The 21,927-nt window shown below is 46.2% G+C and overlaps 1 protein-coding gene across 1 annotated transcript in view; it reads right to left on the bottom strand.

Annotated features, from left to right (window-relative positions):
* GALNT17 (polypeptide N-acetylgalactosaminyltransferase 17) overlaps positions 1-21,927 on the bottom strand; it is a 185,048-nt gene that overhangs the window by 95,900 nt on the left and 67,221 nt on the right. The window contains exons 4-5 of the mRNA XM_031591913.2: positions 16,171-16,345; positions 14,091-14,288 (exon numbers count right to left, since the gene is read on the bottom strand). Coding sequence (XP_031447773.1) covers positions 14,091-14,288; positions 16,171-16,345 — 373 coding nt within the window. The remainder of the gene's footprint in view (positions 1-14,090; positions 14,289-16,170; positions 16,346-21,927) is intronic.

The raw sequence follows: 21,927 nt of genomic DNA on the forward strand, positions 1-21,927 counted from the left end.
AGCAGCTCGAACTCGTTTCATTAGAACTCGTTATACTGCTCTCGCTTCCTCCGAAAAAAAAAAATCACAGGAGAAAAATAATTCCCAGCCAGCTTTAATTTTAATTGATTCATATTCAATCCAATGAGGTCATGCATGTTTAATTATCATCAGCCTTATTATAGATGGAAAATCAACTTCCTCTGATGTTGCTATGCTAATTATCATCTCATTTGTTTAGCAATGGCATCCAGACAACTGAATGAGATTAAGGCAAACAAATAGCAAAAGGAGCCACACGAAAGCCATTACAAACAGTGCCAGGGTTCAGCAAAGTACTTCCCATGGAGCTCACATTTAGCTCCACTTCAGCCCTCCTGTTCAAGCTCTGCAGTGAGGAACGTGCTCGAGCATTTCCCCACGTCACACTTCCAGCAAATGAAAGAGAAGTGGGAGGAAAAAAATCATCACATTTATTTAAGCAATAGGAATGGAGGTGCAGGGTAATTAAAGATGAGCTTTTCAAGGGATAAAATGTTTCTGAAAGGCAAGACTGCTGGAAACGCCAGCTCAGGTCTCTTGGATTAGACTGACTGTGAGAAATAAAACATTTCTTGGACAGATTTCTCTAAATCCCCTACAGCTCATCACCACGCACCCGCAGCCCTTGGCCAATGTGTCCCCTATGACTGCTAAGCGCCAAGCTGCCTGTTGGTGCTAAGCTTCCTTCCAAAGAATGCTGTCATTCTGCACCCTTCAGAATGTGAGCCACGTGCAAGTAAACAAAAATCAACCCAAAATCTGCCAACGGAATGAGAACGCCTTGTTTTGCTTTATCAGGAAGACAGGTAAACTCCGTGTTAATCCCTGCTTCAAGCAAGCATAATGCTTTTGCATCCAAATAAATGGTGGCATCCAGGAGTACAGTTCTACTACATTAGTGCAACGACGTGTGTGACCCAAAATAAGAACACGAGGACCAGGAGACTGTTCTCCAAAGCAACTGGGTGTACGTATCTTTGCAATGGTTATTAAGTTCATTTAAGTACCAAATTAAGCAAAGAGTGGGAGGAAGGACTGATGAAACTATAATCTCTGATCCAAGTTTAACCTCGGCTGGCAGCACTGCTCGGTTTTTTAGGCTTATTTTTAATTTAATAATGCTATGATGATTTATTTCTTCGTTACGGCCTATTTCACAAAAGCACAAAAAGAAACTACTGTATATAAAGCAAATGCTTCCTTGCAGTTAAAAATGAACCCATTTTACTAGGCGTGCAGGAATTTCTTGACTAAGCTAACTATAAATTAGCAAGAGAAGCAAGCGAACTCACTGGGCAGAAAGCAGTCATGCTGCACTGCCTTTCTGCAAGGCTTTTTCTTGCTAAAATGGAAAGCGTGCCTCTATTGTACAGCCCTGCAGACTAATAGGGCTGCAGCGCTCCTCGGTTTACAGCACTTTGGAAGTATTTTACCTGATCACTGCTTCATGTCCCAGACACAAAGAGGCCATCAGCCCTGTGCCACAGCCCAGTAGAACTACTAATCCTCTATTATACTCATCTTCATGAACACTCAAGCAGGTTTCCTTGGCAGTTCCTAACTGTGCCCGTCCCAAAATCAGCTGGAACGATCAACTGCGGCTAGCAGCAAGCCAGCCATCTGCTTCCCCCATCTCTCGTTTCTGTTCCAACAGTAACTGGAATCTCTCCTTTCCCTCCACTTTCCACTTTATTTTTAGCTCATCCTTCACTCAGAGCCCAATTCCCCATCAGTAAGTCATACTGCATATTATGAGCTTCTCTTTCCTTACAACCACAATTTCTTCCAGCAGCAACATCACAGCGGAAACATTGCATTGCTGACCAGTGGCCAGAGAGCTTTACAATACAAAGAGAACAGAACTGCATTTAGAAATGACAGATCCAGATCCAGAAACTCGCTCAAAAGACGGTGAGATATCTTCACCAAACGCTGTGATCTGAAAACAGAGAACCAAGCGAAAAATATTTTTTTTTCCTATAGGAAATGGTGATCATGCTCACGACTGCCCACATCTAAGTGCAAAGCCTACAGACAAATGGCAAGGACAAAGTGCTCACAAAGCTTCCTCTTCTCTACGCTTTCAGCTGTGTCTGAGGTGATGCCCACACAGCAGCCAACAGAACCAAAAAGTCAAAATTAAACACTGGGTTGCTGGAACGTTGCTTAGCAAGCGTTCGTATCTCTTTCCTTTACCAAAGAAAAGGAAAGGAGACACAATAACACATCCCAAATTGTTATGGAAGTTGCAGCTGTACCAACAAGAGAAATTCTCAGGGAAAGTGCTCTGAGTCACCTCATGCTCCTTTTTAAACCAAATTCAAGCAGACATAATTAACGCCGTAGTGGCACCACTCAGTTATGGCCAACGACTGATCCCTTCTCAGTAAGAGAGGTCTCTAGCACATCTGTTTCACTGTGTCACCCTCCTGAAGAGCCTTGTATCAAATCACAGAATCGTATCATAGAATCAGAATGGCCTGGGTTGAAAAAGACCATAATGATCCTCTAGTTTCAACTCTCCTGCCACGTGCAGGAAATCCCTCCATCTCCTTCCAGAGCAAGCAGCCCACTGATGAAGCATGGGGGAATCTTCCCAATTCTCTGCTAAAACGCAGAAGCTTCATCCCCAAACCGTTTCTTAGCATCAGCCTTTCACCCTGCTTCCATCTGGCCCCAAACACCCCTGTCACATCCAATGGCCAAGTTCCACTGAGGACTGCTGCTGGTTTCAACATGCTGAGCAGCCCTTACCCCACAGTCCCCCCAGCCCTTCCATTATTGCAACTGCAGAAGGTTTGCCCAGTGAGGAATTTCAGCCACTGCTTCTTGGCTCCCTGCCTTAGCTGACTTGCCATGCTTAATGAGAGATTCTTGTCATTAAAATAGGAGAAAGAAAGGGGGGAAAAAAAAAATCCCCTTAAAAAAAAGCAGCTAGAAACACTAAATCACATGGTTGTTAAATCCCACGTGGAAACTGCTTGTGGAAAACCTGCGCCGAGCTCTTGGAAGCCTGTCAGCTGCTCTATTCTGCAGGGCTGGACTTGACAAGAAACATCTACGCTAAACCGGGAGCGCCAGAGAAAGCAATTTAAGGTGCACATTTGTGAAAATGATTGATGGTTTTTCTAATTGCCAAGAAAAATAGAGCAGTGTCGGTTGAGGTGGCGATGGTAACAGAATTGACTATTGCCTCTGCTGACATCAATCCAGCACTTAGAAGAAGGAAAGAGCTCATTTAAAACACCCCCAAGCTGTGACTTCGGGAGAAATTCACAAAGATTGGCAAACCTGAAACAAACAGCCTTCCTGCCTCCAAGAAGCAAGGAACCTCTGCAGGCTGAGCTGGCCATCAAGATGCCCATCACCAGGAGAAGGTAACCTCTTCCTCCAGCACTGAGGCCCCCCCAGCCCAACCCACCCATTCAGACAGACAGGACTCAGTTGTGATCACAGCACTCGGAGGCCTCCAGGCACCACGTGAAGGTACTGACAGCTTTTTGCTTACGTATTTATTTCATGTCTTTTTTTCCTTCTCCTTTTTCTGAAGGGAAATCAGAGAGATAGAAAGGATAAGGAAAGAGAAGGACACTCTTTGTTGGCATTCAAGAAGCGATGCTTTGCTGTCAGCTGGTGCTCCAGGCTGTGCTAACAGACTCCATACCACACTACAGCTGCTGTCTCCACGCTTGTAACTTTAAGAACAGCATTAATGATGGGTGAGGATGGGCTGCAGGGCTGCTGTCCCAGGGCAGACAAGCCCTGCACCTACCTCTACACACCCCATTTCAATATTAAAAAAAATTAAAATAAATTATTTAAAGAAAAAGGTGAGTTCACACAGGTATTAATCAGAGCAAAAAAGCGAATGCTCATCAGATCATGTTAAGAGCACCTCGAGTCTGACTGCTCATTAGCAAATACCTGCTCGTCTTCTAAGGAGCACAGCAGCTCCTACAAGGCAATTAGGATCTCAGAAAGGTGTTCATTAAGCACCAAGATGCCCAGCACAGAAAAAATAGGCTTCCTTAACTGTCATATCAAGGGATAAACTGCTAACCAGAGCAAAACCTACTCTTAGCCTCGCATTTCCCTCAAAGACTTATCTTGGAACGGAAGCAAAGTGGGTTTTTGATTTAGGGACCTCAAAAAAGCAGGGGTAGCGACAACCCAGAGCCTCACAGAATCCTTTAGGATCAGCACAGCTGATGTTCTTCCTACAGCTTCTCGAGGTGTTGCTGAGCTGAAGGACCCCACAGCTGGCAGTGTCCCTGCAGGCAGGCAGCTGCCCCATCCTCAGCACAGAGCTGGCTGCAGGCTGCCTCTACTTGCAGTAATTTGAAGGTGCTGATGAAAGCTGCATTCTGGAGCCTCAAAAAAACAGCAACACAAACATGTCTGAATGTGTTTTTGTTTCCATATGAATGCAAAACTCATCAGCAACACCACTATCTGCCAGGACTAGGACTCCAGCTTGTTCTCAGAAGGAAACAAAGGTATGTGATAAAACCCCATCATCATACAGAAAGCAAACGACATCAACACTTTTTAATTCTTCCCCAGAGATCAGGAGCTGGGGAGAGGGTGTGTGCCCCATGTCTGTGGGTGGCAGATCAGGGATCCCTACCCCAGGAGCCTCATGCCTCCAGGAATGTAGCAGCTCCTTCTCAAAGCCTGAAACATTCTCCATGCTTGGTTTGAAGTTTGCACTTTTTTTGATGTGTCACTTTCTCTGAAAAATGATGGGGATGTGGGGGCTGTGTTCTGCAGACAAGCTGCCTCCATCAAAGCCTGGTGTTTAGCAATGATTCCTTCATCCATAGGATGCATGTGCAGGGCCCACAGCAGTGCTTGCTGGAGACCAAACCTGCACCTAACAGTGCTCTCAGAGCTAATAATTCTTGATCTGGGCTTGAATTTTGTAAAACAGATCCTGCTGTGAAAGTTCTGCCTTCAGAGTGTTGGAAACATCCAAATAATTTTTGTCAGGACGGTATCTCTGATAAAGCAGATTTTATTCGCGATTGCAATGGCGGGCGTCCCGCAAGCAGGAGCGCACCTATGGACACAAGATGACAGTCTTTATACCCTGTTTTTCCCTTTATCCATCCCCCTGCCCTGTTTCCCCATTGGCTGGGTACTCCAGGTTCACAATCTTATCAGTTTACGTTTGTTGATTCGTGTGTTATCTGGTGTAGCCATCCTGTTGTTTCCAAGATGTCTCGGTGCTCTTCTTGTCGTATTGATATGGTGATTGTCTCCGAAGTCTTCGTTAAACAAAGAGCACCGGGGGGGGGGGGGGGGGGGGGAATGATGCCAGGCCTTCAGATGTCTCTTCAGGGCTTCCTCGGCATACCATGCTTTGTTCTCTGGTTTGATCTCGTGCAGGATCTTCTTGCAGTGTGTGTGACTAAATATACATATATACACCTATTTACAGAGCGTGCATTCCTGGGAAGGTTTGTCTAGAGGATAAGCGATGTAAACTATCAGAGTTCTTCCCCAAGTTAAGTAGGACTCCCAAAAGGAACTATGACAAGAGAGTTCATGAAATAAAAATATTATCCAATTCTAATGCAGAAACAACATTTGATTCCCACAAGAGCGAGCAGCAATGGATAGCAGAGAGCTGGAAGCCAGGAGAGCCATCATGCATGTCTCTGGAATAACTCCTCTGCTGCCACCAAGTCATTCCCCAGCTACAGCTCCTGTGCCATGTCCACTCCCCTTGCTCCATGTTGTCACATCATCAGACCTCCTTCCACATCACCACACATCTCAAGTTCCTGTGATGTTCACTGTGGCCACACCACCACTGAGGCAGTGGAGGGGGGATTCTGAGCTGCCCCTCCTTGGCTTTGTTCACTCACAGGTTTCTACATCTGCACGTTTGCAATGGAAACCAAAATGGAATAAAGGCTGCAGCTGCCCTGGCCCACACAGCAACACAGAAATTGGGCACTTGCAAATGCCACAGCTGGTCCTAATGCACACTGAGCTGAGGACGCAAAGCATGGGTCCAATGAACAAGACACGTTTTGGCCAATGAATGTGTCAAGCCATTGCTCACACCCACGTGTACATGCTTTACAAGCACGAGGAGATGTAAGCTCCAGAAGATTTAATTCAGACTACCAGCACAGCAGTGCCCTGGGCTGGGAGCCTTTCTGCAAACCCCCAAACTCCCAAGCAGAGGCAGCTGGGAGCTCACTGGCATCAGATCCTTCTTGCTCCCACTGATCGATGTGATAATAAGGATCTATTTTTCCTTTAATTTAAACTATGCTTATTTACGTTCCACTGACTGAAAGAAACAGTGAATTAAAGTGCACATGAAAGAAAATCATAGCCCTTAGCACTTGCTCTCAAACACTCTTTTAAGTCCTGTCTGCTGAAGGGCTGCAATGTTTTGTCACTGAGCTGCAGCTGCCTCGATCATCACCTCTTTGTTTTGAATACACACCTCAGAACTCACTAGATACTTCCTGCTTAATGAGAATAGATTGGCTTTATCCAATAAATCACTTAAATGCCATCTCCTAGAGAAGAAAGAAATTCAAAGAGCCAAATTCCCCCAACTCCTTTTTGCATTTTTTTGCCCCCGCTTTCAGATTTAGAGAGAAAAGCCACTGGTATAATCCATCAGCAGCAGCCTTCTCCTGTGGGAGTGTGAACAGACCACAGAAAAGGCTCTGCTTGGCTCTGACTTGCAAAACCACTTCATGGACTACTTTGAAACAGTTCAGCCAGCGGGATAGAAGCTCTGTGTATTGCTGTTGCCCCAGATTGTTTTGTTTTTATTCATAAGATTATTTCAGTGAAAGCAGGCTGACTGAGGCTTAATTTTACTAGCAATTGTTAAATAATTCAATACCCATCTTTTCTGTCTCTTTAATGCCTCCAAAAAATCAAAACCCTTCACAAATTAAAGGCCAAATCCTGTTTATTCTTCCCTTTTCTAAAGCAACTGACATCAATAAAGGCTGTTTTTGTGACAAGGGCTCAGATTAAAAGTTCTGTTCGTGCATCTATTTATTTATTTTTAAATCAGGAGCATGCTTTTTCCTTTCTTTCTTTTTTTTTTTCCTCCTTTTAATCAAAAAATTTCTCTTATGTAAAGCTTTAAGAACACAAAGGCAAATTTCTCCAGCATGGCCAACCTTCTTTCTTCATGGAAATGCCTTACCTTACGTGACCCTCTCAGGAGGCAGAATGTTTACACCCTGTTTGCTTCCTGCAGGGACAATCCCAGCTGTCCCTCACCCCGCTTTGGGAAAAATTCCTGCTGATTTGCTAAGCCTTACCTGCCCTATGCCTTCAGTTTAGCATGGAGAGGTGGTTTCAGTGCACAGAACATCCACATCACGCTGCACTGAGCTGGTCTGGAGGCTTGGGACTGGCTGCAGGGAGGGCTCTTCCATGCCAGGAGATGCACTGCTTCTCTGGAGCAGCTGCTTAGCCCTGCCCAGCACCCAAAAACTCCCTTTGTGTTCCAAAACGAGCTACCTAGAGGTTCTCAAATGCTGCCTTCTGATGGTTACTTGGCCAAGCCAACCAAGCATGAGCCCACTCACTGCACAGAGCTGCACACCAGTATCTACAATAGCATCAATCAGGATGCTCAGAGGCTGATTCCAGAATCGTGGAATCATTAAGGTTGGAAAAGACTTCTAAGATCATCCAATCCAACCATCCACCTACCACCAGCACTGCCCACTGCCTCAGTGCCACATCTCCACAGTTCTGGAACTTCTGCAAGAAAGGTGACCCCACCACCTCCCCCATCCTTTCCTCCAGCAGCTTTCCTCCAATTTTAAGAAAAATCACACAGCTTGCAGAGCCCCAATCCCTTTGGTCTTTGGCAGAAATCTCACCACCCATTTCAATGAGTCTGCCCAGTTCCTCACTGCAGTCAGTGCATGCGATCACAAAGGCAGTCCTTGAGAAATGAAAAACCAACCTGATGCAGCACTAACACACACGGGCAGAGCTGGTCAGCACACGGGCTGCTGCAAACCACCCACATATGCTTAAATCCCAAGTGCACCCTCAGCAAAAGCTTTATAGTCTTTCAGGCAGCAACTTAAGTCTGTTCGTCTTGTAAAACCTGACACTATGACAAATCATTAGGCGCCCTGCCTTTACGCTTTGCACTAAATTACGTAACGTTCAAAATGACCAGAGTCAGAGAATTCATCACAAAAAGGCACGACAGGTTTCTCACACCGTGGGGAATCCCTGTGAAGTTTGAGGGCTGAAAATCAGCATTCTGCTGACAGTCACTTATAGTGCAGTCGGGGTGCACTTTTCCCCAATGCATTCCCATTCAAAATCTGGAAAGTCAATGAAACTTTGCATCTAAAAGTAAACCCAGACTGATAGGACTAAAAAGCTTCCTGCAAAGCCGTTTTTTGAAGCCAGTAAAGCACTTGACAGTTGTAATTTAATCCAGAGATGGATGACAAAGTTTATTGAGATGAGGATTCTGACCTAAGCCTTCCCTCTCCTGGAACACAGGTCCAAACAAGATTGCCCCAAATTAAATACTGATGAAAAAAAATCCCCTCCTTTCTTCTGCTGGGCTGTTTGCAAGTTGTCAGAGGCCTCTGTGCTGACCTGTGTGAGTCAGGAGCGACCTTAATTTTAAGAGTGATGTACCTGGATGCACGAGGCTCCAGCAACCACAGCACAGACAGCATGGCTTTGATTTACAGATGTTTACATGGAAAGATGCTTGTACCTGCTCACTGCCCAGAAGCACTTACAAACCTTCCCTGTGTAGCAGAATCATGATAATCCCCTATCTGTCTAAGGTTTGGACCAATGACCACTGAGGCCGTGGGGATTTTTGCTATAAGGGTGACAGTAGTGTGCAACTGCAGCAAGCGCAGGGCATGGGGGGACCAGCATTTGGGTGGTCAATGCAGAACTTCCTTGAGCTGCTTATGAAAAGGGGCCTTAGAGACAGATAGCTCATCAGTACTGTTATTTTATCTTTGTGCTTGATTTACTCTTTATGTACGGCCATCAAAGAGCTCCCTGAGTGCTCTGCAGCTGTTGTGATGCTCATACACACCCCACCCCTCTAAGCAAACACCTGCACAGAACAGACACACCTGGTGAGGCTTCCCAATGCAAGTTACCATTACCAACCATGTCTGCTTCTTATGGAAATCAGCCTTCCCTTTAATTTCCAAAGCAGCTACACCAGAAGAGTGAGAACATCTTACACCTGCCTTCACACCTTACTACAGTTTGGAGATGCTAGTGAGTGCCAGGAAGAGCTAATTTTAAAAAACAGTCAGCATTTCATACAAACACCTTCTACAAAAACAAAAACCCAAGGAATAATCCTTGAAATTCTGCCCAGCTCTCACAACATCACCTACAGTTAACAGCCCGCCACAACTCCTGGATGCTTTTTCATAAGGCTGCCAGGCTGAGGGCTCAGATGTGGGTAAAAGTTCTTTACAGAGAAAGTGGTGAGGTGCTGGCACAAGCTTCCCAGAGAGGCTGTGGATGTTCCCTCCCTGGAGGTGTTTGAGTCCAGGCTGGATGGGACCCTGGCCAGCCTGGTCTAGAATTAGATCTGGAGGTTGGTGGCTCTGCCTGTGGCAGGAAGGTTGGAACTTGATGGTCCCTTCCAACCCAAGCCAATCTATGATGCTATGAAAACACTTCTAAGAGTTTAGCAAGGCTGTGCACAGCTATCTGCTGTGGGTTGTGTGCTGCTGCACGATGCTCATCCCTGCAGAGGTGCAGATACACACAGAAACAAGCTGTCCTAAACAAAGGTTCACGTGCATCATTCTGCACTTGAGTATTCCTGAGAACAATTTTACCTCTGTGGCTCTTTAGATGTTGGAGCATAGTCTGTGTGCTACAGAGCTGCAACAACAGCCTGGAAAAAGGATGAGTGGATAAAGAGGAAAGAAGATATCAATTAATTAAAGGAAACAGCGAGTTTTTGTGCTTGTGAAAGCCAGCTTGGGATGGTGGCTGCTGGAAGCACTAAGGACATACCTAGCAGTTTCCAAACGTACATATAATAAATATAGTAATAGCAAAAACAACACCACAAACCCCTACGGCCTCACAGCAAGCAAAACACACCTTGACAAGAGTGGGAGATCTCAGTGTTATTTGCAGTTTGTGACAGAAGTGACAGTTCATAATAAACACCACACGCATTTTGCTGAGCAGCAGAATTAGGCACCTTCTCTCCACTTGTCTGTCATATTCAATAACCCCAAACCCTCGTTTTTTTCCCACCTCAACCTCAGTATCATTTACACAACCATGACAAGAGTCCTCTCTTTCCTCAGTACGTCGCAAAGCAAACCCATTAGCATTTGAGGCTGAGATAACAGGTAATTGGGTGGGCTAATTCAAATTATTTTCATCATTAGGAAAAGAAAGAAAAAAACCACCAGCAAAAAACACCACTCAAAATCACCAGCTTTTCTGTTCTTTTACAATCCATAACTCTCAAAACCAATTTCCTCCTCACAGTGATCTTAATACTAATTAAATGAGCTTTTGTCTTCCAACACCACTAAAGATGAAGTACCACATAAAACAGCTGCAGCAAAACCCCATCCAAAGCCCAATTTAACCTGCTTGCTGCTTCCCAGCTGGACTCTGCATGCCTGCAAACACACATCTGTCATCTCTGAAGCCACCCGAGGACTCCTTCAGTCCCAGCACATTAGGGGGCTTGCTAGCTAACAGAGCCATTCAGCACTGCTTTTACCTCTCAGGCTGAGCCAATCCACCAGGCAAGTGCAGAAAAGACCAAGAGAAAGTCATTATATGAAATGCATTATATTCTATTCACAAGCCTCTCGATGGACCCACCAACCAAGTGGACACCCCATCCCTGCAGGCATTCAAGGCCAGGCTGGATGTGGCTCTGGGCAGCCTGGTTTGGTGGCTGGCGACCCTGCACACAGCAGGGGGTTGGAACTGGATGAGCATTGTGGTCCTTTTCAACCCAGGCCATTCTATGATTCTCTGATTCTATGATTACACGCACTGCTGCTGGTAGAAAAGTGGGACCCTAATTTCTGTGCTCAGGAATGTGTCCCTCATCCTCAAGTCTGGTTAGACACTCTATCTGCTTACTTGGCTTTTGAAGAAACAAAGACGTAAGAGTGCATTTAGTTGTCTTTCTGAATCAGACCCCCAGAGCCACTGAGGTCACATCTGTAATCATAAATCACGAGTCTTGCATCTGGAGCACAATCAGCAACTCCAGCCAGAAATCTCACAGATATCAGCAATTTCTCCAAAGCTGTTTTCTGACAAAACCTGACGCAGCACCAACGAAATGAGTCAGGCAGAAGGAACCAGCAGTGCTGCAGCAGCAGGCAGGCTCCTTACTGAGAAGCCCCCAAAAATCACGGGCTGCCAGGTGGAAGATGAAACTTTCCTGGAGAGCAACAAAGGCAGCTCCCACCCTGCTGTTGTCAGATCAAGTCAGCAGCACGCCATCTCATGGCATTTCCAAAGACCTGGTAGGGACAGGACACGGAAAGCATCAGCTTTCTTCTGTTTTCCCTTGATGAACAGGATTTCTGGGTTGGCAGTAAACACCGCTCAAAATGTATCATTAATAATAAAGGACTGCATCAGTACAGGTTAAGGGAAGCCCTATGGGAGAGCAGCTGTGCAGGTAAAGATCTGAGTGTTCCGGTGGACAACAGGGTGGCCATGAGCCAGTAGTGTGTCCCTGTGGCAAAGAAGGCCGATGGTGTCCTGGGCTGCATTACAAAGAGCGTGGCCCACAGGTTGAGGAAGGTGATCCTACCCCTCTGCTCTGCCCTGGGGAGGCCACATTTAAATACTGTGTCCAGTTCTGGGCTCCCCAGCTCAAAAAAGTCAGGACTAGAAAGAGTCCAGAGGGCCACAAAGATGATAAAGGGCCTGAAGAACCTCCCATACGAGAACAGGCTGAGTAACTTGGGTCTGTTCAGCCTGGGTAACAGAAGACTGAGAGGGGATCTGATGTTTTTTAAATATCTAAAGGGAGGTGGGAGGCAAATGGATGAGGCCAGGCACTTCTCAGTGGTGTGCAGCGACTGGATGAGGAGCGGTGGCCTAAAACTTGAACGCAGGGAGTTCCATACAAACATGTGAAAGAACTTCTTTATGGCGAGGGTGACAGAGCACTGGAACAGGTTGCCCAGAGAGGTGGTGGCATCTCCTTCTATGGAGATATTGAAGTCTTGTCTGGACACCTACCTGTGTGACCTGCTATAGCAGAGGGTTGGACTGATGGCCTCCTGAGGGCCCTTCCAACCTATGCTCTTCTGTGATTCTATATACACACATTAACACTGTCTGAACGAGAAAATTCAACTGCCTTGACGGGAGGTCATGCTGATGCAGATAAGGATCTACATGATGACTGTTTAAAACATCACTGACTGCCTTCCTCTCCTAGGAGTGCTAATTTAGATGTGATATGTTATGCCATAATCATAGTTTTATTTTCTGGGCAGGAGTAGTCAGAAAAGTCCATAAGCCTGGCAAGGAGAGTCCAGTTGTGAAATGCACACACAACAGAGTGCTGAGATTGAGGGTCTCCTCATGTATCAGAATTTTAAACATTAATGGGAAGAAAGAAAAAACAGAAGATGAATTATAGAATCCAGGTATTACACCAGCATCCCTCCTAGCCATTAGGAGAGACTGCTTCTTGTGGGAAAATCATTGGATAGAGCATAAACCTGGAACCAGTTTGAGACTGGGCCATATTTTAGATGAGTTTCATGCCATCAGCACTCTTTGCCTGGATAATTATATCTTATGAATCAACCATGAGAGAAAATTGCCTGCCAGTGTGTTCCCACAGCTGTCTGTCTCCAGTCTCCACTGCTGAGGATTGGGTAGGGGCACAGTGGAGCCCCTGTCTTGGGCAGGGGAGTTTCTCTTGATGCTGCCATGATCCCCACACACCAATGGTATAAACCAAAACAAACAAAAGGAATAAACTGTCTTTTTTTTTTTCCCCCCACCTCCACTCTTTTATCCTAAAAGGTTGCTATAAAACTAATGTACCTTTGCATATTATCATTTCAGAATTTCCTCTAATCCCATGCATAATTACATGGAGTACCGCACCGGTATCCCATCCATGCAAACACTGTCATAAAGTGCACAGTTTTCATAGCACTGGGTGACAAAAAAATAACTGCAGTCATTTATTTCTGGTCTGAATGCAGTTGCACGACATAATGCAATGAGACAGTATTTTTCATCAGGTTTTTGTTGTGGTCACTACCCATTCATCTTTCTCATAATCCTTCCCCCAGCGCGCGTTAACGACGTTATTTTAGTGAGCTGTTGAATTATTCAGCAGCATCACAAGGCTGTTGGCTCTGACAGCCCCTGTGCCCACCCTGCACACCCCACACCTGAGGCAGCAGTGCCCACGTTACACTTCAGGTATTTGGGGGCTGTCAAGAGGAAATAATTGACCTCTGTGCACAAAGCAACCCCAGCCTAAAGCACTGAGCTGCTCTCCCTCCTCCTGCTGTTATGCTTTGTTCAAACGGACATGTCCCATACCTGCAGCCTGCAGGAACAACACTTTAGAGCTGCCAGCCATGCAGAGATCAGTGTAAGAACAATTTAACACCTATTTCTTCAGGGTTTGATATCTTTGCTTGTTCTAACTCTGCCCTGAAAGGAGATGCAGTTTTTATTCAAAATACGCAGTGCCTTTATTTCATGAATTCATACTCAGTTCATTATGCAGCAATAATCACCTCATTCCTTATGATTTCCAAAAACTGAATGCTGTAATTGAAATAAAGCACCTTTGTCACGTGCAGTTAAACATAAGACTGTACAAACCTACACAGTGCCCACAGCTCCCAGTGTTTCTGCACACCATGGCCAAATAATACCCTTTTCCAAAGCTGCTCACCCCAGTAAAACCCCTCAACTGGTGGTGTTACAACACAGCAGCCTCTCTGAGCACCCAACCTCTCTAGGCTGGCTTCTCACTTTGTCTTCCCACATTTTGCCCTATTACACCTCACCCTGCAGGCCGTGCAACATACCTGATGGGCAGTGAGGGGTCCCCAGCATCCCACCAGTCCTTGGGGGGGCTGATGTACATGCACCACAGCTCCCAGCTGTACCCATGGGCTGAGTTCTCGTAACGCTGCACCTCAAAGTTGTCCTGCTTGATGTTGTCTATGGAGGGAAGGATGACTCTTCTTCGGTTTTCCTGAATTCGTGAAAGCACTGGCTCAGCCCTGGGAAAAAGAAACAATGTGCAGGAAGAAATTTAATTTCTCCCCAGTTTGCACGTGGACACTGTTGACTTCATGCAGCTTGTACGGTTAAATAAGGGTAAGGTAAAAAGCACCTTGTCACCATTCAGTAAACAGAAAGGAACATCGTGAGCACCTCTTGCTGCCATTTGGAAGAGGCATCATGGCACCAAAGAGACACAGCAGAACCCATCCAGAGGGGTTTGGAGAGCCACTAAGCAACCCCACATTGCAATGCCCCGGCCTCCGTCCTACAGACACATCTGCCCCTGCTTTTATCTGCACAGAAATCACATGCAGAGAGAACACATTTACACGGCCAGGATTAAAGGTTGTTTCTAAAAGGCGCTGCCAAGCCAACAGGGAGAGGCAGCAGGAGGTTGCAGTGCTTGCACTTAGCGGGGTTCCCTGTCTGAACACATCCCTTGTGCAGGGCTGTGAAGGGAGACAGGGACAAAGCCCTGCATGTCTGGGGCACTCCAGCACCCTCCTACATCACTGACTGCTCCTATCAAAATCCATGGGCGAGCTGAGGCCAGCAACAGAAGCAAAAAACAATTTCCACAAACTAAGGTATTAAGCTGTTGAAATGAATGAAAACTCTGAAAGTGGACCTTATCTTTTCCTGCACAGCCAGCACACTACGTTTTCTCTGGTATGCATGCTTAATTTTAAAAATAAATAAATTATTAAACAGTAATTCCACTCTCGGAACTTTTTAATTTTCAAAACTGTCATGTTTTTAAACTGAGCTTTCCTGATGTCTGCACTGCGGTAGCAAAGAAATCGGACAAACCATCAACTAAGAGCCAGATTTGCAACATGGACTGACTCTGCAGGCAGAACAACACAGAGAAGGCACTCGATGACCACCTGGAGACTCCTTCCATAGAAGAACAGCAACAGCAGCAGCTGTGCCGTGCCAGAGCCGAGTCCTTGCTGCAGAACCACTCCCACTCCATCCCTTACAAAATCTATTTCAAGAGTTCAGTAAATTGTAACTTTCTCAGTATACCAATAAAACGTGTGTGGAGACTTAATGACCCAAAGAGAGGAATGTTTAGCTGGGAATATAGATATCAACATAAGTAATGACTCCTAAATACACTCTTCTGACATGCTGCTATTATAAAAACTCCAATGACTGCATAGGACTCTGCGCTGCAGAGCTGAATGTTGAAGCATTTGTGTAGTGAATGTTCCTTCATGTCCAAATTAGACACAAGTTAGTCTCCTCTGCATCTAGTTTCCCAAACACGGGCCATTTACTTTTTATACATGGTAGGAGAGAAAAACCACTCTCGGTTTCCTTTCACGATCTACACTCACAGAAACTTCAGCCACTTGAACCCACACGTTTTGGCTCTCTCTGGAAAAGAGTCCTTATGAAACACCTTCTGTTGCTTCTGCGCCTCTGCACTTATTCCTAGCTGCAGAAGAAAACAAATCAATCTAAGACATCAGTCTCCCCCAGTGGGATCCAGCTGCAAAGGCCAAGAATGTGGGAAATGCTTTCTTTTTCAATCCCCCGCTGTCTGGGCTTTTTATTTTTTAAACTTACAGTTCTTAGGCCTAAGAGAACTGGAAATCAATGTGAAAAACAAACTAGAAGCGAGGGAGAAACAGGGAAACATCAAACAATGGGCCAGGAAATGATGACAGTAAACAAGAGCACTAATTATTAATACAAATAAGACCTTCCCCGTGTCATCCCAACGTGTCCCGTTAGCGACCACTCAGCACAGAAGGAAGACAGGATGAATGTGCACGTGGAAATGCTCTCATGCATCCTAACAAAACAACAGGCCGCCCCACATCAGCGTCCCATCACAAACACGCTGAGACCCCCTGGCCCAGCACCTACCAGCCAGCAGTGAACTCCACGTGGGCATCAAAGAAGCCGGTGACGTGTCCTGTGGCCGCCTTCCAGCCCTCGATGCGCGCTCGGATGAGGCCTTCCCTCTTCTGGTTGCGAACCACCTTCACGAGCCCTGGGTACCGCTTATTGACGTACTCCTCCAGCGGTGCCTTCAGTTCCTCTGCCAGGAGAAGCACCAGAAACCCACTGAAAAGTTGCAAAGCTTCCACCTAACGTAACCCCCTGCACCCCGACACCACCGCTAGAAAGGATATATTCACCTGAAACTACCTTAGATTTGAGTGAATGACGTTTTGCATTTGTCAAACCTGACGCTGAATGGACCCTGATAGAATTAAAGAGGATTTGGCTTTATTTGGAAGATCTTCATCCTTTGTGACTTAATGCTCATTGGAACCGCAGATCATTTAATTGTGTTCTCTAAGCCCGTACACGTGCTGTGGCTGAGAACATGATGGAGCTGTCAGCCTGCAGTCATTACCGGCACTCAACTTGATGGCAGGTACAAGTTACACATTGTGAAAAGAGATACACAGAATTTTTGAACCTGGGAATATAAGAGAGGTTGGAAAGGCTGCAAAAAGCAGCACGTTTTTTCAACTGTTTGGAAAAGTCTCCAAAAGCTCTACTGCCCCATTTGAGATTCTCAGTCCAAGGTTGTCATGGGATTGAGAACCATCCCATGCAGGGACATAATGCAATCACCTGTCATTGTGTGTCACGTGCATCCTTCCAGCTTCCCAAGGGAGATTTCAACATGCTGTGCCCAACACTCCAAAAATAAAGCAAACAATAAATAAATGAACATCCAACCACCACAAGCAACAGAGGAAACTCTAATGGAACACGCCAGCTTACAACTGTGCCCTACTACATCGGTACAGAGCCTCCTGTTACAAAACTCACCTTCTGTGCTGGGTTACTCTAGTGCTCTGCCTCTACCTCGGTCCTTTTACCTCCTGGTGAATCAGTGACATGCACAAAGATCTGCTGATGAAAAGTGCTCTGTAAGACCTAAGTAAAACCACAGTGTACCAGCACACATTGTTAACACCATGAAAGCAGTTCCTGAGAGGGTCTTTGATTCCTATAAGGCTCCAAGACATCAGGAAATTAAGATAGGGTCAGTGACCCCAAGCGAAGGTTATTACCTCCCAGGCATACACAACTAAAATAATCCACAGCATACAGCTCGTATCAGCAACAAAGCCATTCTTGCAGGAAGGAAACAGCAATTGGGGAGCAAATGAGTCAACAGCAAGGCCCATCTGCTGGGCCAGCCTGGGATACCATCAGAGGATACGGCAGCACTGATTCCCTTTCCCTCCACTCCTTCTCCCAAGCACATAAAGTGTGCTTCCTTCAGACTGGCACTGTTCCCCTCACATCCAATTTCCCCAAAGTCTCATTTCTCTTTTATGCTGAAATGGGAATAAAAAGAATAAAGCAAATGAGCCCCTTCCTCAACTCAAAGCATCTGCATCACATACACACATAACTCAGCAACTTCCATTTCATGCTGAGCCATTCGGAGAAAAACCAGTGTTTTATGGAGACAACAACTCTTCTGAATGATTTTAAGGAGACAGGGACACAGACTTGTTGGCAGATGAAGCCCCACAAGCACAGCACAGCCTCTCGTGTCTCCTTGTCATTAATGCTGCAGACCATAGCATTGCAGGCTAGAAGGAGCTATTAAAACCGCTTTCAACAAATTGGAATTTTAAGCTTTCCTCATTGAAGGGAAAGAGGAAGAAACGTTCATGGGAACTGTTTGAGCAGCTAGAAGGACGGTATAGATTTAGTGAACCAGGGAGGAGCTGTGTGGAGTGGAACAACACTGGCAGATTTATGGGCTCGCTCCCTCTCTTCTCTCCCAGTCTGCCTCAGCCCTGAGCACCCTGGGGTGAGAATTCAGATGTGTCAGTGCAAGCCCTGGCCAGAGGAAAGCTGCACATCTGTGCTGCCCTTGGTTGGTATCCGAAGCCTCCAAGGTGGGCAACAGCTCTGCAGGAGGGCATGGTGCTCAGCAGGTGTAAGCACGATGCCAGGGCACTTTGGGGATTAGGAGACACCCACTTAGCATCCAGACAGGCTTAGTGGTGGGCTGGGCTGTGAATGTGTTGTGCTGTCAGAAGATGCAGATTCAGGCTGGGATCCGGAGCACCGCTGCATTAAGGTTGGCAGCAGCAAACCTTTTCATCTGTCACCAACTTCAGAAGTGTTTCATCTCCAACTCCTGCATCTCTGCAGCATATCCCAAAGCTATATTAGGAAGGTTAGGAGGGCTGAAATAATATGCCAGGAATTAAGTGACTTCTATTACAGAGGAATAGCCGAGAGCTTTGCTTACTAGAGTCAGCTTTCCCTCAGACTGGCAATCTGGACTTTGAACCTGCTATTTTCAGTACTCCACACAAACTACAGCAAGGGAGGAAGCATCTGGCTGCTGTTCTCCTTGCCTCTGCCTTATGCTATGTACTTGCAATGCTTTTGCTCGTATCAGCTCATTGCTGAAAGCGAGAATATCCACAGCATACTGCACCAGTGAGTAGTTCAGCATGGTATACACCTCAGAAAACAACTCTGGATGCAAAGAGACAACCAAAAGGAGCCACACGGGGAGCAGAGCAGCAGCTGCCCCACTCACCCTCATCCTCATTAAAGCAGTGTCTGTGCAGCCCATGTGCTCACAAGGTATCTGTGTGGGGCAAACTCCAGGGGTGCTCCTCCACAGCACACCCACATCATTCCTGAATCTCATTCGTTACAGATGCGATCAATATCTGCACACTGAGGTATCTGTGAACATTCGGTCTTTGCCACTGCATGAGATGTTTCCGGGAAAGTTTTGAAGAAAGAAACTGAACTGAAAATGCCAGCAGGTTCAATTTCAATCCTCCCTTTTGTTCTCCATCTGTCTGTATTGATCTTCACTGAAAGGCGAGTCCAAGAAAGCAGAATCCAATAGACCTGTTGCTCTATTAAAAATTCCAGCTGTCAGCTGTAATGACCTATGTTATGTATTGCAAAGTGTTTTGTCACCTACATGAGTCTTCTGGGAAATAGGCCTGCCAAAGAGACAGAGCCACTGGCTGCCACTCCAAGCAGCTGTGTCACGGACAGCAGCCCTGAAGATGCCATATGAACATCCAGGAACATCCACTGCTCTGTGTTTCATGCTGCAAATCCTCTGCCCAGACCTTCCCAAATCCCATCAAGGTGGTAACTACTCAGTGGCACGCTAAGGAAGGAGCAAAAACCAATGGCACCAGATGGCCAGAGGAACTGCACCTCCTCTACACCCCTAAGGAAAACACGGCAGTGTTTGCCAGGCTGAGCCCAGTGGGAGAAATCTATAGAGGCTTTATCAGAAAGCCCACACACTGCAGGCCATGTGGGTTAGGACTGGGAATGCCCTGTGCCATGGGGACAGCAGCACTGCCCTCACCTGCCTGAAGTGCCACAGCCATCACAGGTCAGGAACCCACGGAGGAAACTCCTTCAATGATCAACAAATGGCCACAAGAATTATGGCAGCGAGATTCACATCCAGGTGAGCCTCCAAAGCTTTTTATGTTTGTGTGCAAATATCAAAGAGGTAACTGTGAACAGGGGAGCAGGTGTGTGAATCAATTCCCATGCACAGACAGAGGCTGGGCTGGTACTGCTCAGATAGAGATAGAGGCAAGGCTGGAACGCTGAGTGCCTTCAGCTGCACATTTCTCAATGACCAAAGCCCAAGAAATAGGGACAAACCAACTAGGTTCACACCCCCTCTGCTCCTTAGCAGGGCCTGAAAGCACCAGTACTCAACACCTGTGGGACAGCACCAGGTCTGCTGCAATTAAGCAGCCCACATTTTACGTGGAGCAACTGGAATGAGCAGGCACTCAGATGGGACCGATGTCCAGGAAAAGCTGAGATAAGACCCAGCTTCTTAGAAGTTTGTTGAAACCATTCTCTAAACCCCAACACCTGTGAGCCAGCCCCCAGGGGAGCACACGTACACTGCTGGTGGTGCTGCAAAACAAGAAAGTGATGCACCAAGCCACAGCTCATGCCTTGCACCGAGCTAAGCTGCAATCCGCAGCACGCGCCCTTGGGTGCAGCCAGCTGCTCTGAGCAGCCTTTCATCCAAAGGTTTCCTTTGATACCAAGAAGTTTGCTTTTCAAAGAGATATTACCCCAGATTAAAGACATTAGAAGACAGACAGCACAAAAAAGCAGGTGTTGATTTAAGCGACGCACTCAGACAAAGTGTGCAAGCGTGAGATAACGCAGCATCTTGGGGGCACGTGGCCGCATCCCTCCAACAAGCTGGGAAACACCTTATCAGTGCTGAACACAGCCTGCACACCAGCCTGGTAATCACACCTCTGCAACAAACAAACAAAAGAAGCCTCCAAAAAAGTCTTTACAAAGCATGACACGCAGCTCAAGGGGGAAAGGGGCTCCAACTACAACTCCCCACGCTTCTTCCTTCAAGAAAGGATTTTTTCCCATTGCAATAGCTTTGTATCTTTTATCTCCTTACAGCTCACAGACAAAGAATCAGAACGCCCTTGTTTATTAACTTTTCATCTCTCGTTGCACAGTTTTATGTTGTGCAAAACTATTCTCTAAATGGCACTACAACAAAGCTGAGAGCAACACTCAGCTCTCACCTCCAGCCCTGCGACTGACTCCAAAACATGAAGCTGACCTGGAAATCCCAGGGGTCTTGGTTGGGGTTGGAATGTGATGATCCTTCATGCCCCTTCCAGCCCAAGCTGTTCTGTGATTCTATGACACCTATACATATTCCCATCCTACGTTTTTCTCTTCCTGCATGAAGAATGGTTTCCAGCACAAAACTCACCAATACACACCTGTGTTCCAAAGCCACGAGCTTCCAATGGCCTTCAGGTGCTTGCCCAGAAGTCACCTCCAAGAAACCACCACGGTTTAATGAGCCACTGCTTCTGGGCCTTGCTCTCAGAAGGTCCATCTCCTTTCTGGTGCACAAAGGTGAGCCCCAAGACTTCATGCAGGCTCAGCCACAAGCCATATGTCACAGAAACTGTCCCATGCTCACAACCAACTCCAGCAACCAACTCTAGGGCCAGGCTTTTTTCAGTGGTGCCCAGCAACAGGACAAGGGGCAATGGGCACAAACTAGAACACAGGTATTTCCATCTGAAGATAAAGAACTTCACTGCTGTAAGGGTGCCAGAACCCTGGAACAGGCTGCGCCAAGAAGTGAGGGAGTCTCCTTTCCCAGAGATACTCAAAACCTGCCTGGACATTTTCTTGCTGTAGGGAACTGCTCTGGGGGATCTTCAAAGGTCCCTTCCAACCCCTACAACTCTGCCCTTGTCTCAGTCAGTGGACAATGCACACGCACAGCCCCATCCTTGCTGGCATCCTTGCCACAAGTGCTTACTTCTCCAGGAGTCATCTCTAAATCTCAGAGCTCATGAGAATCTATTTTCCTGTAATTATTTTCCTGTAGAGATAAATCCATATATTATAATGACTTTGTTTGCAATATCTGAAGCATCAACTGTAAGATGTTGCTATCGCTGCTCACAATTATTTCCTACCATTAATGCAAATTAATATGACAACATTATGTCCATTAATATTTCTTTGCTATCTTTGAGACTCCTTGATGATGCAGAGAGCGAGTGCACAGGTCCAAGAGATATGTGTTGGTTTGTATCATTTCTTTTATAGAAAAAATCTATGTTATTATACGCC

The sequence above is a fragment of the Phasianus colchicus genome, chromosome 21, assembly GCF_987193195.1.
Source record: "Phasianus colchicus chromosome 21, bPhaCol1.hap1.1, whole genome shotgun sequence".
In the NCBI taxonomy this organism is placed as follows: Eukaryota; Metazoa; Chordata; class Aves; order Galliformes; family Phasianidae; genus Phasianus; species Phasianus colchicus.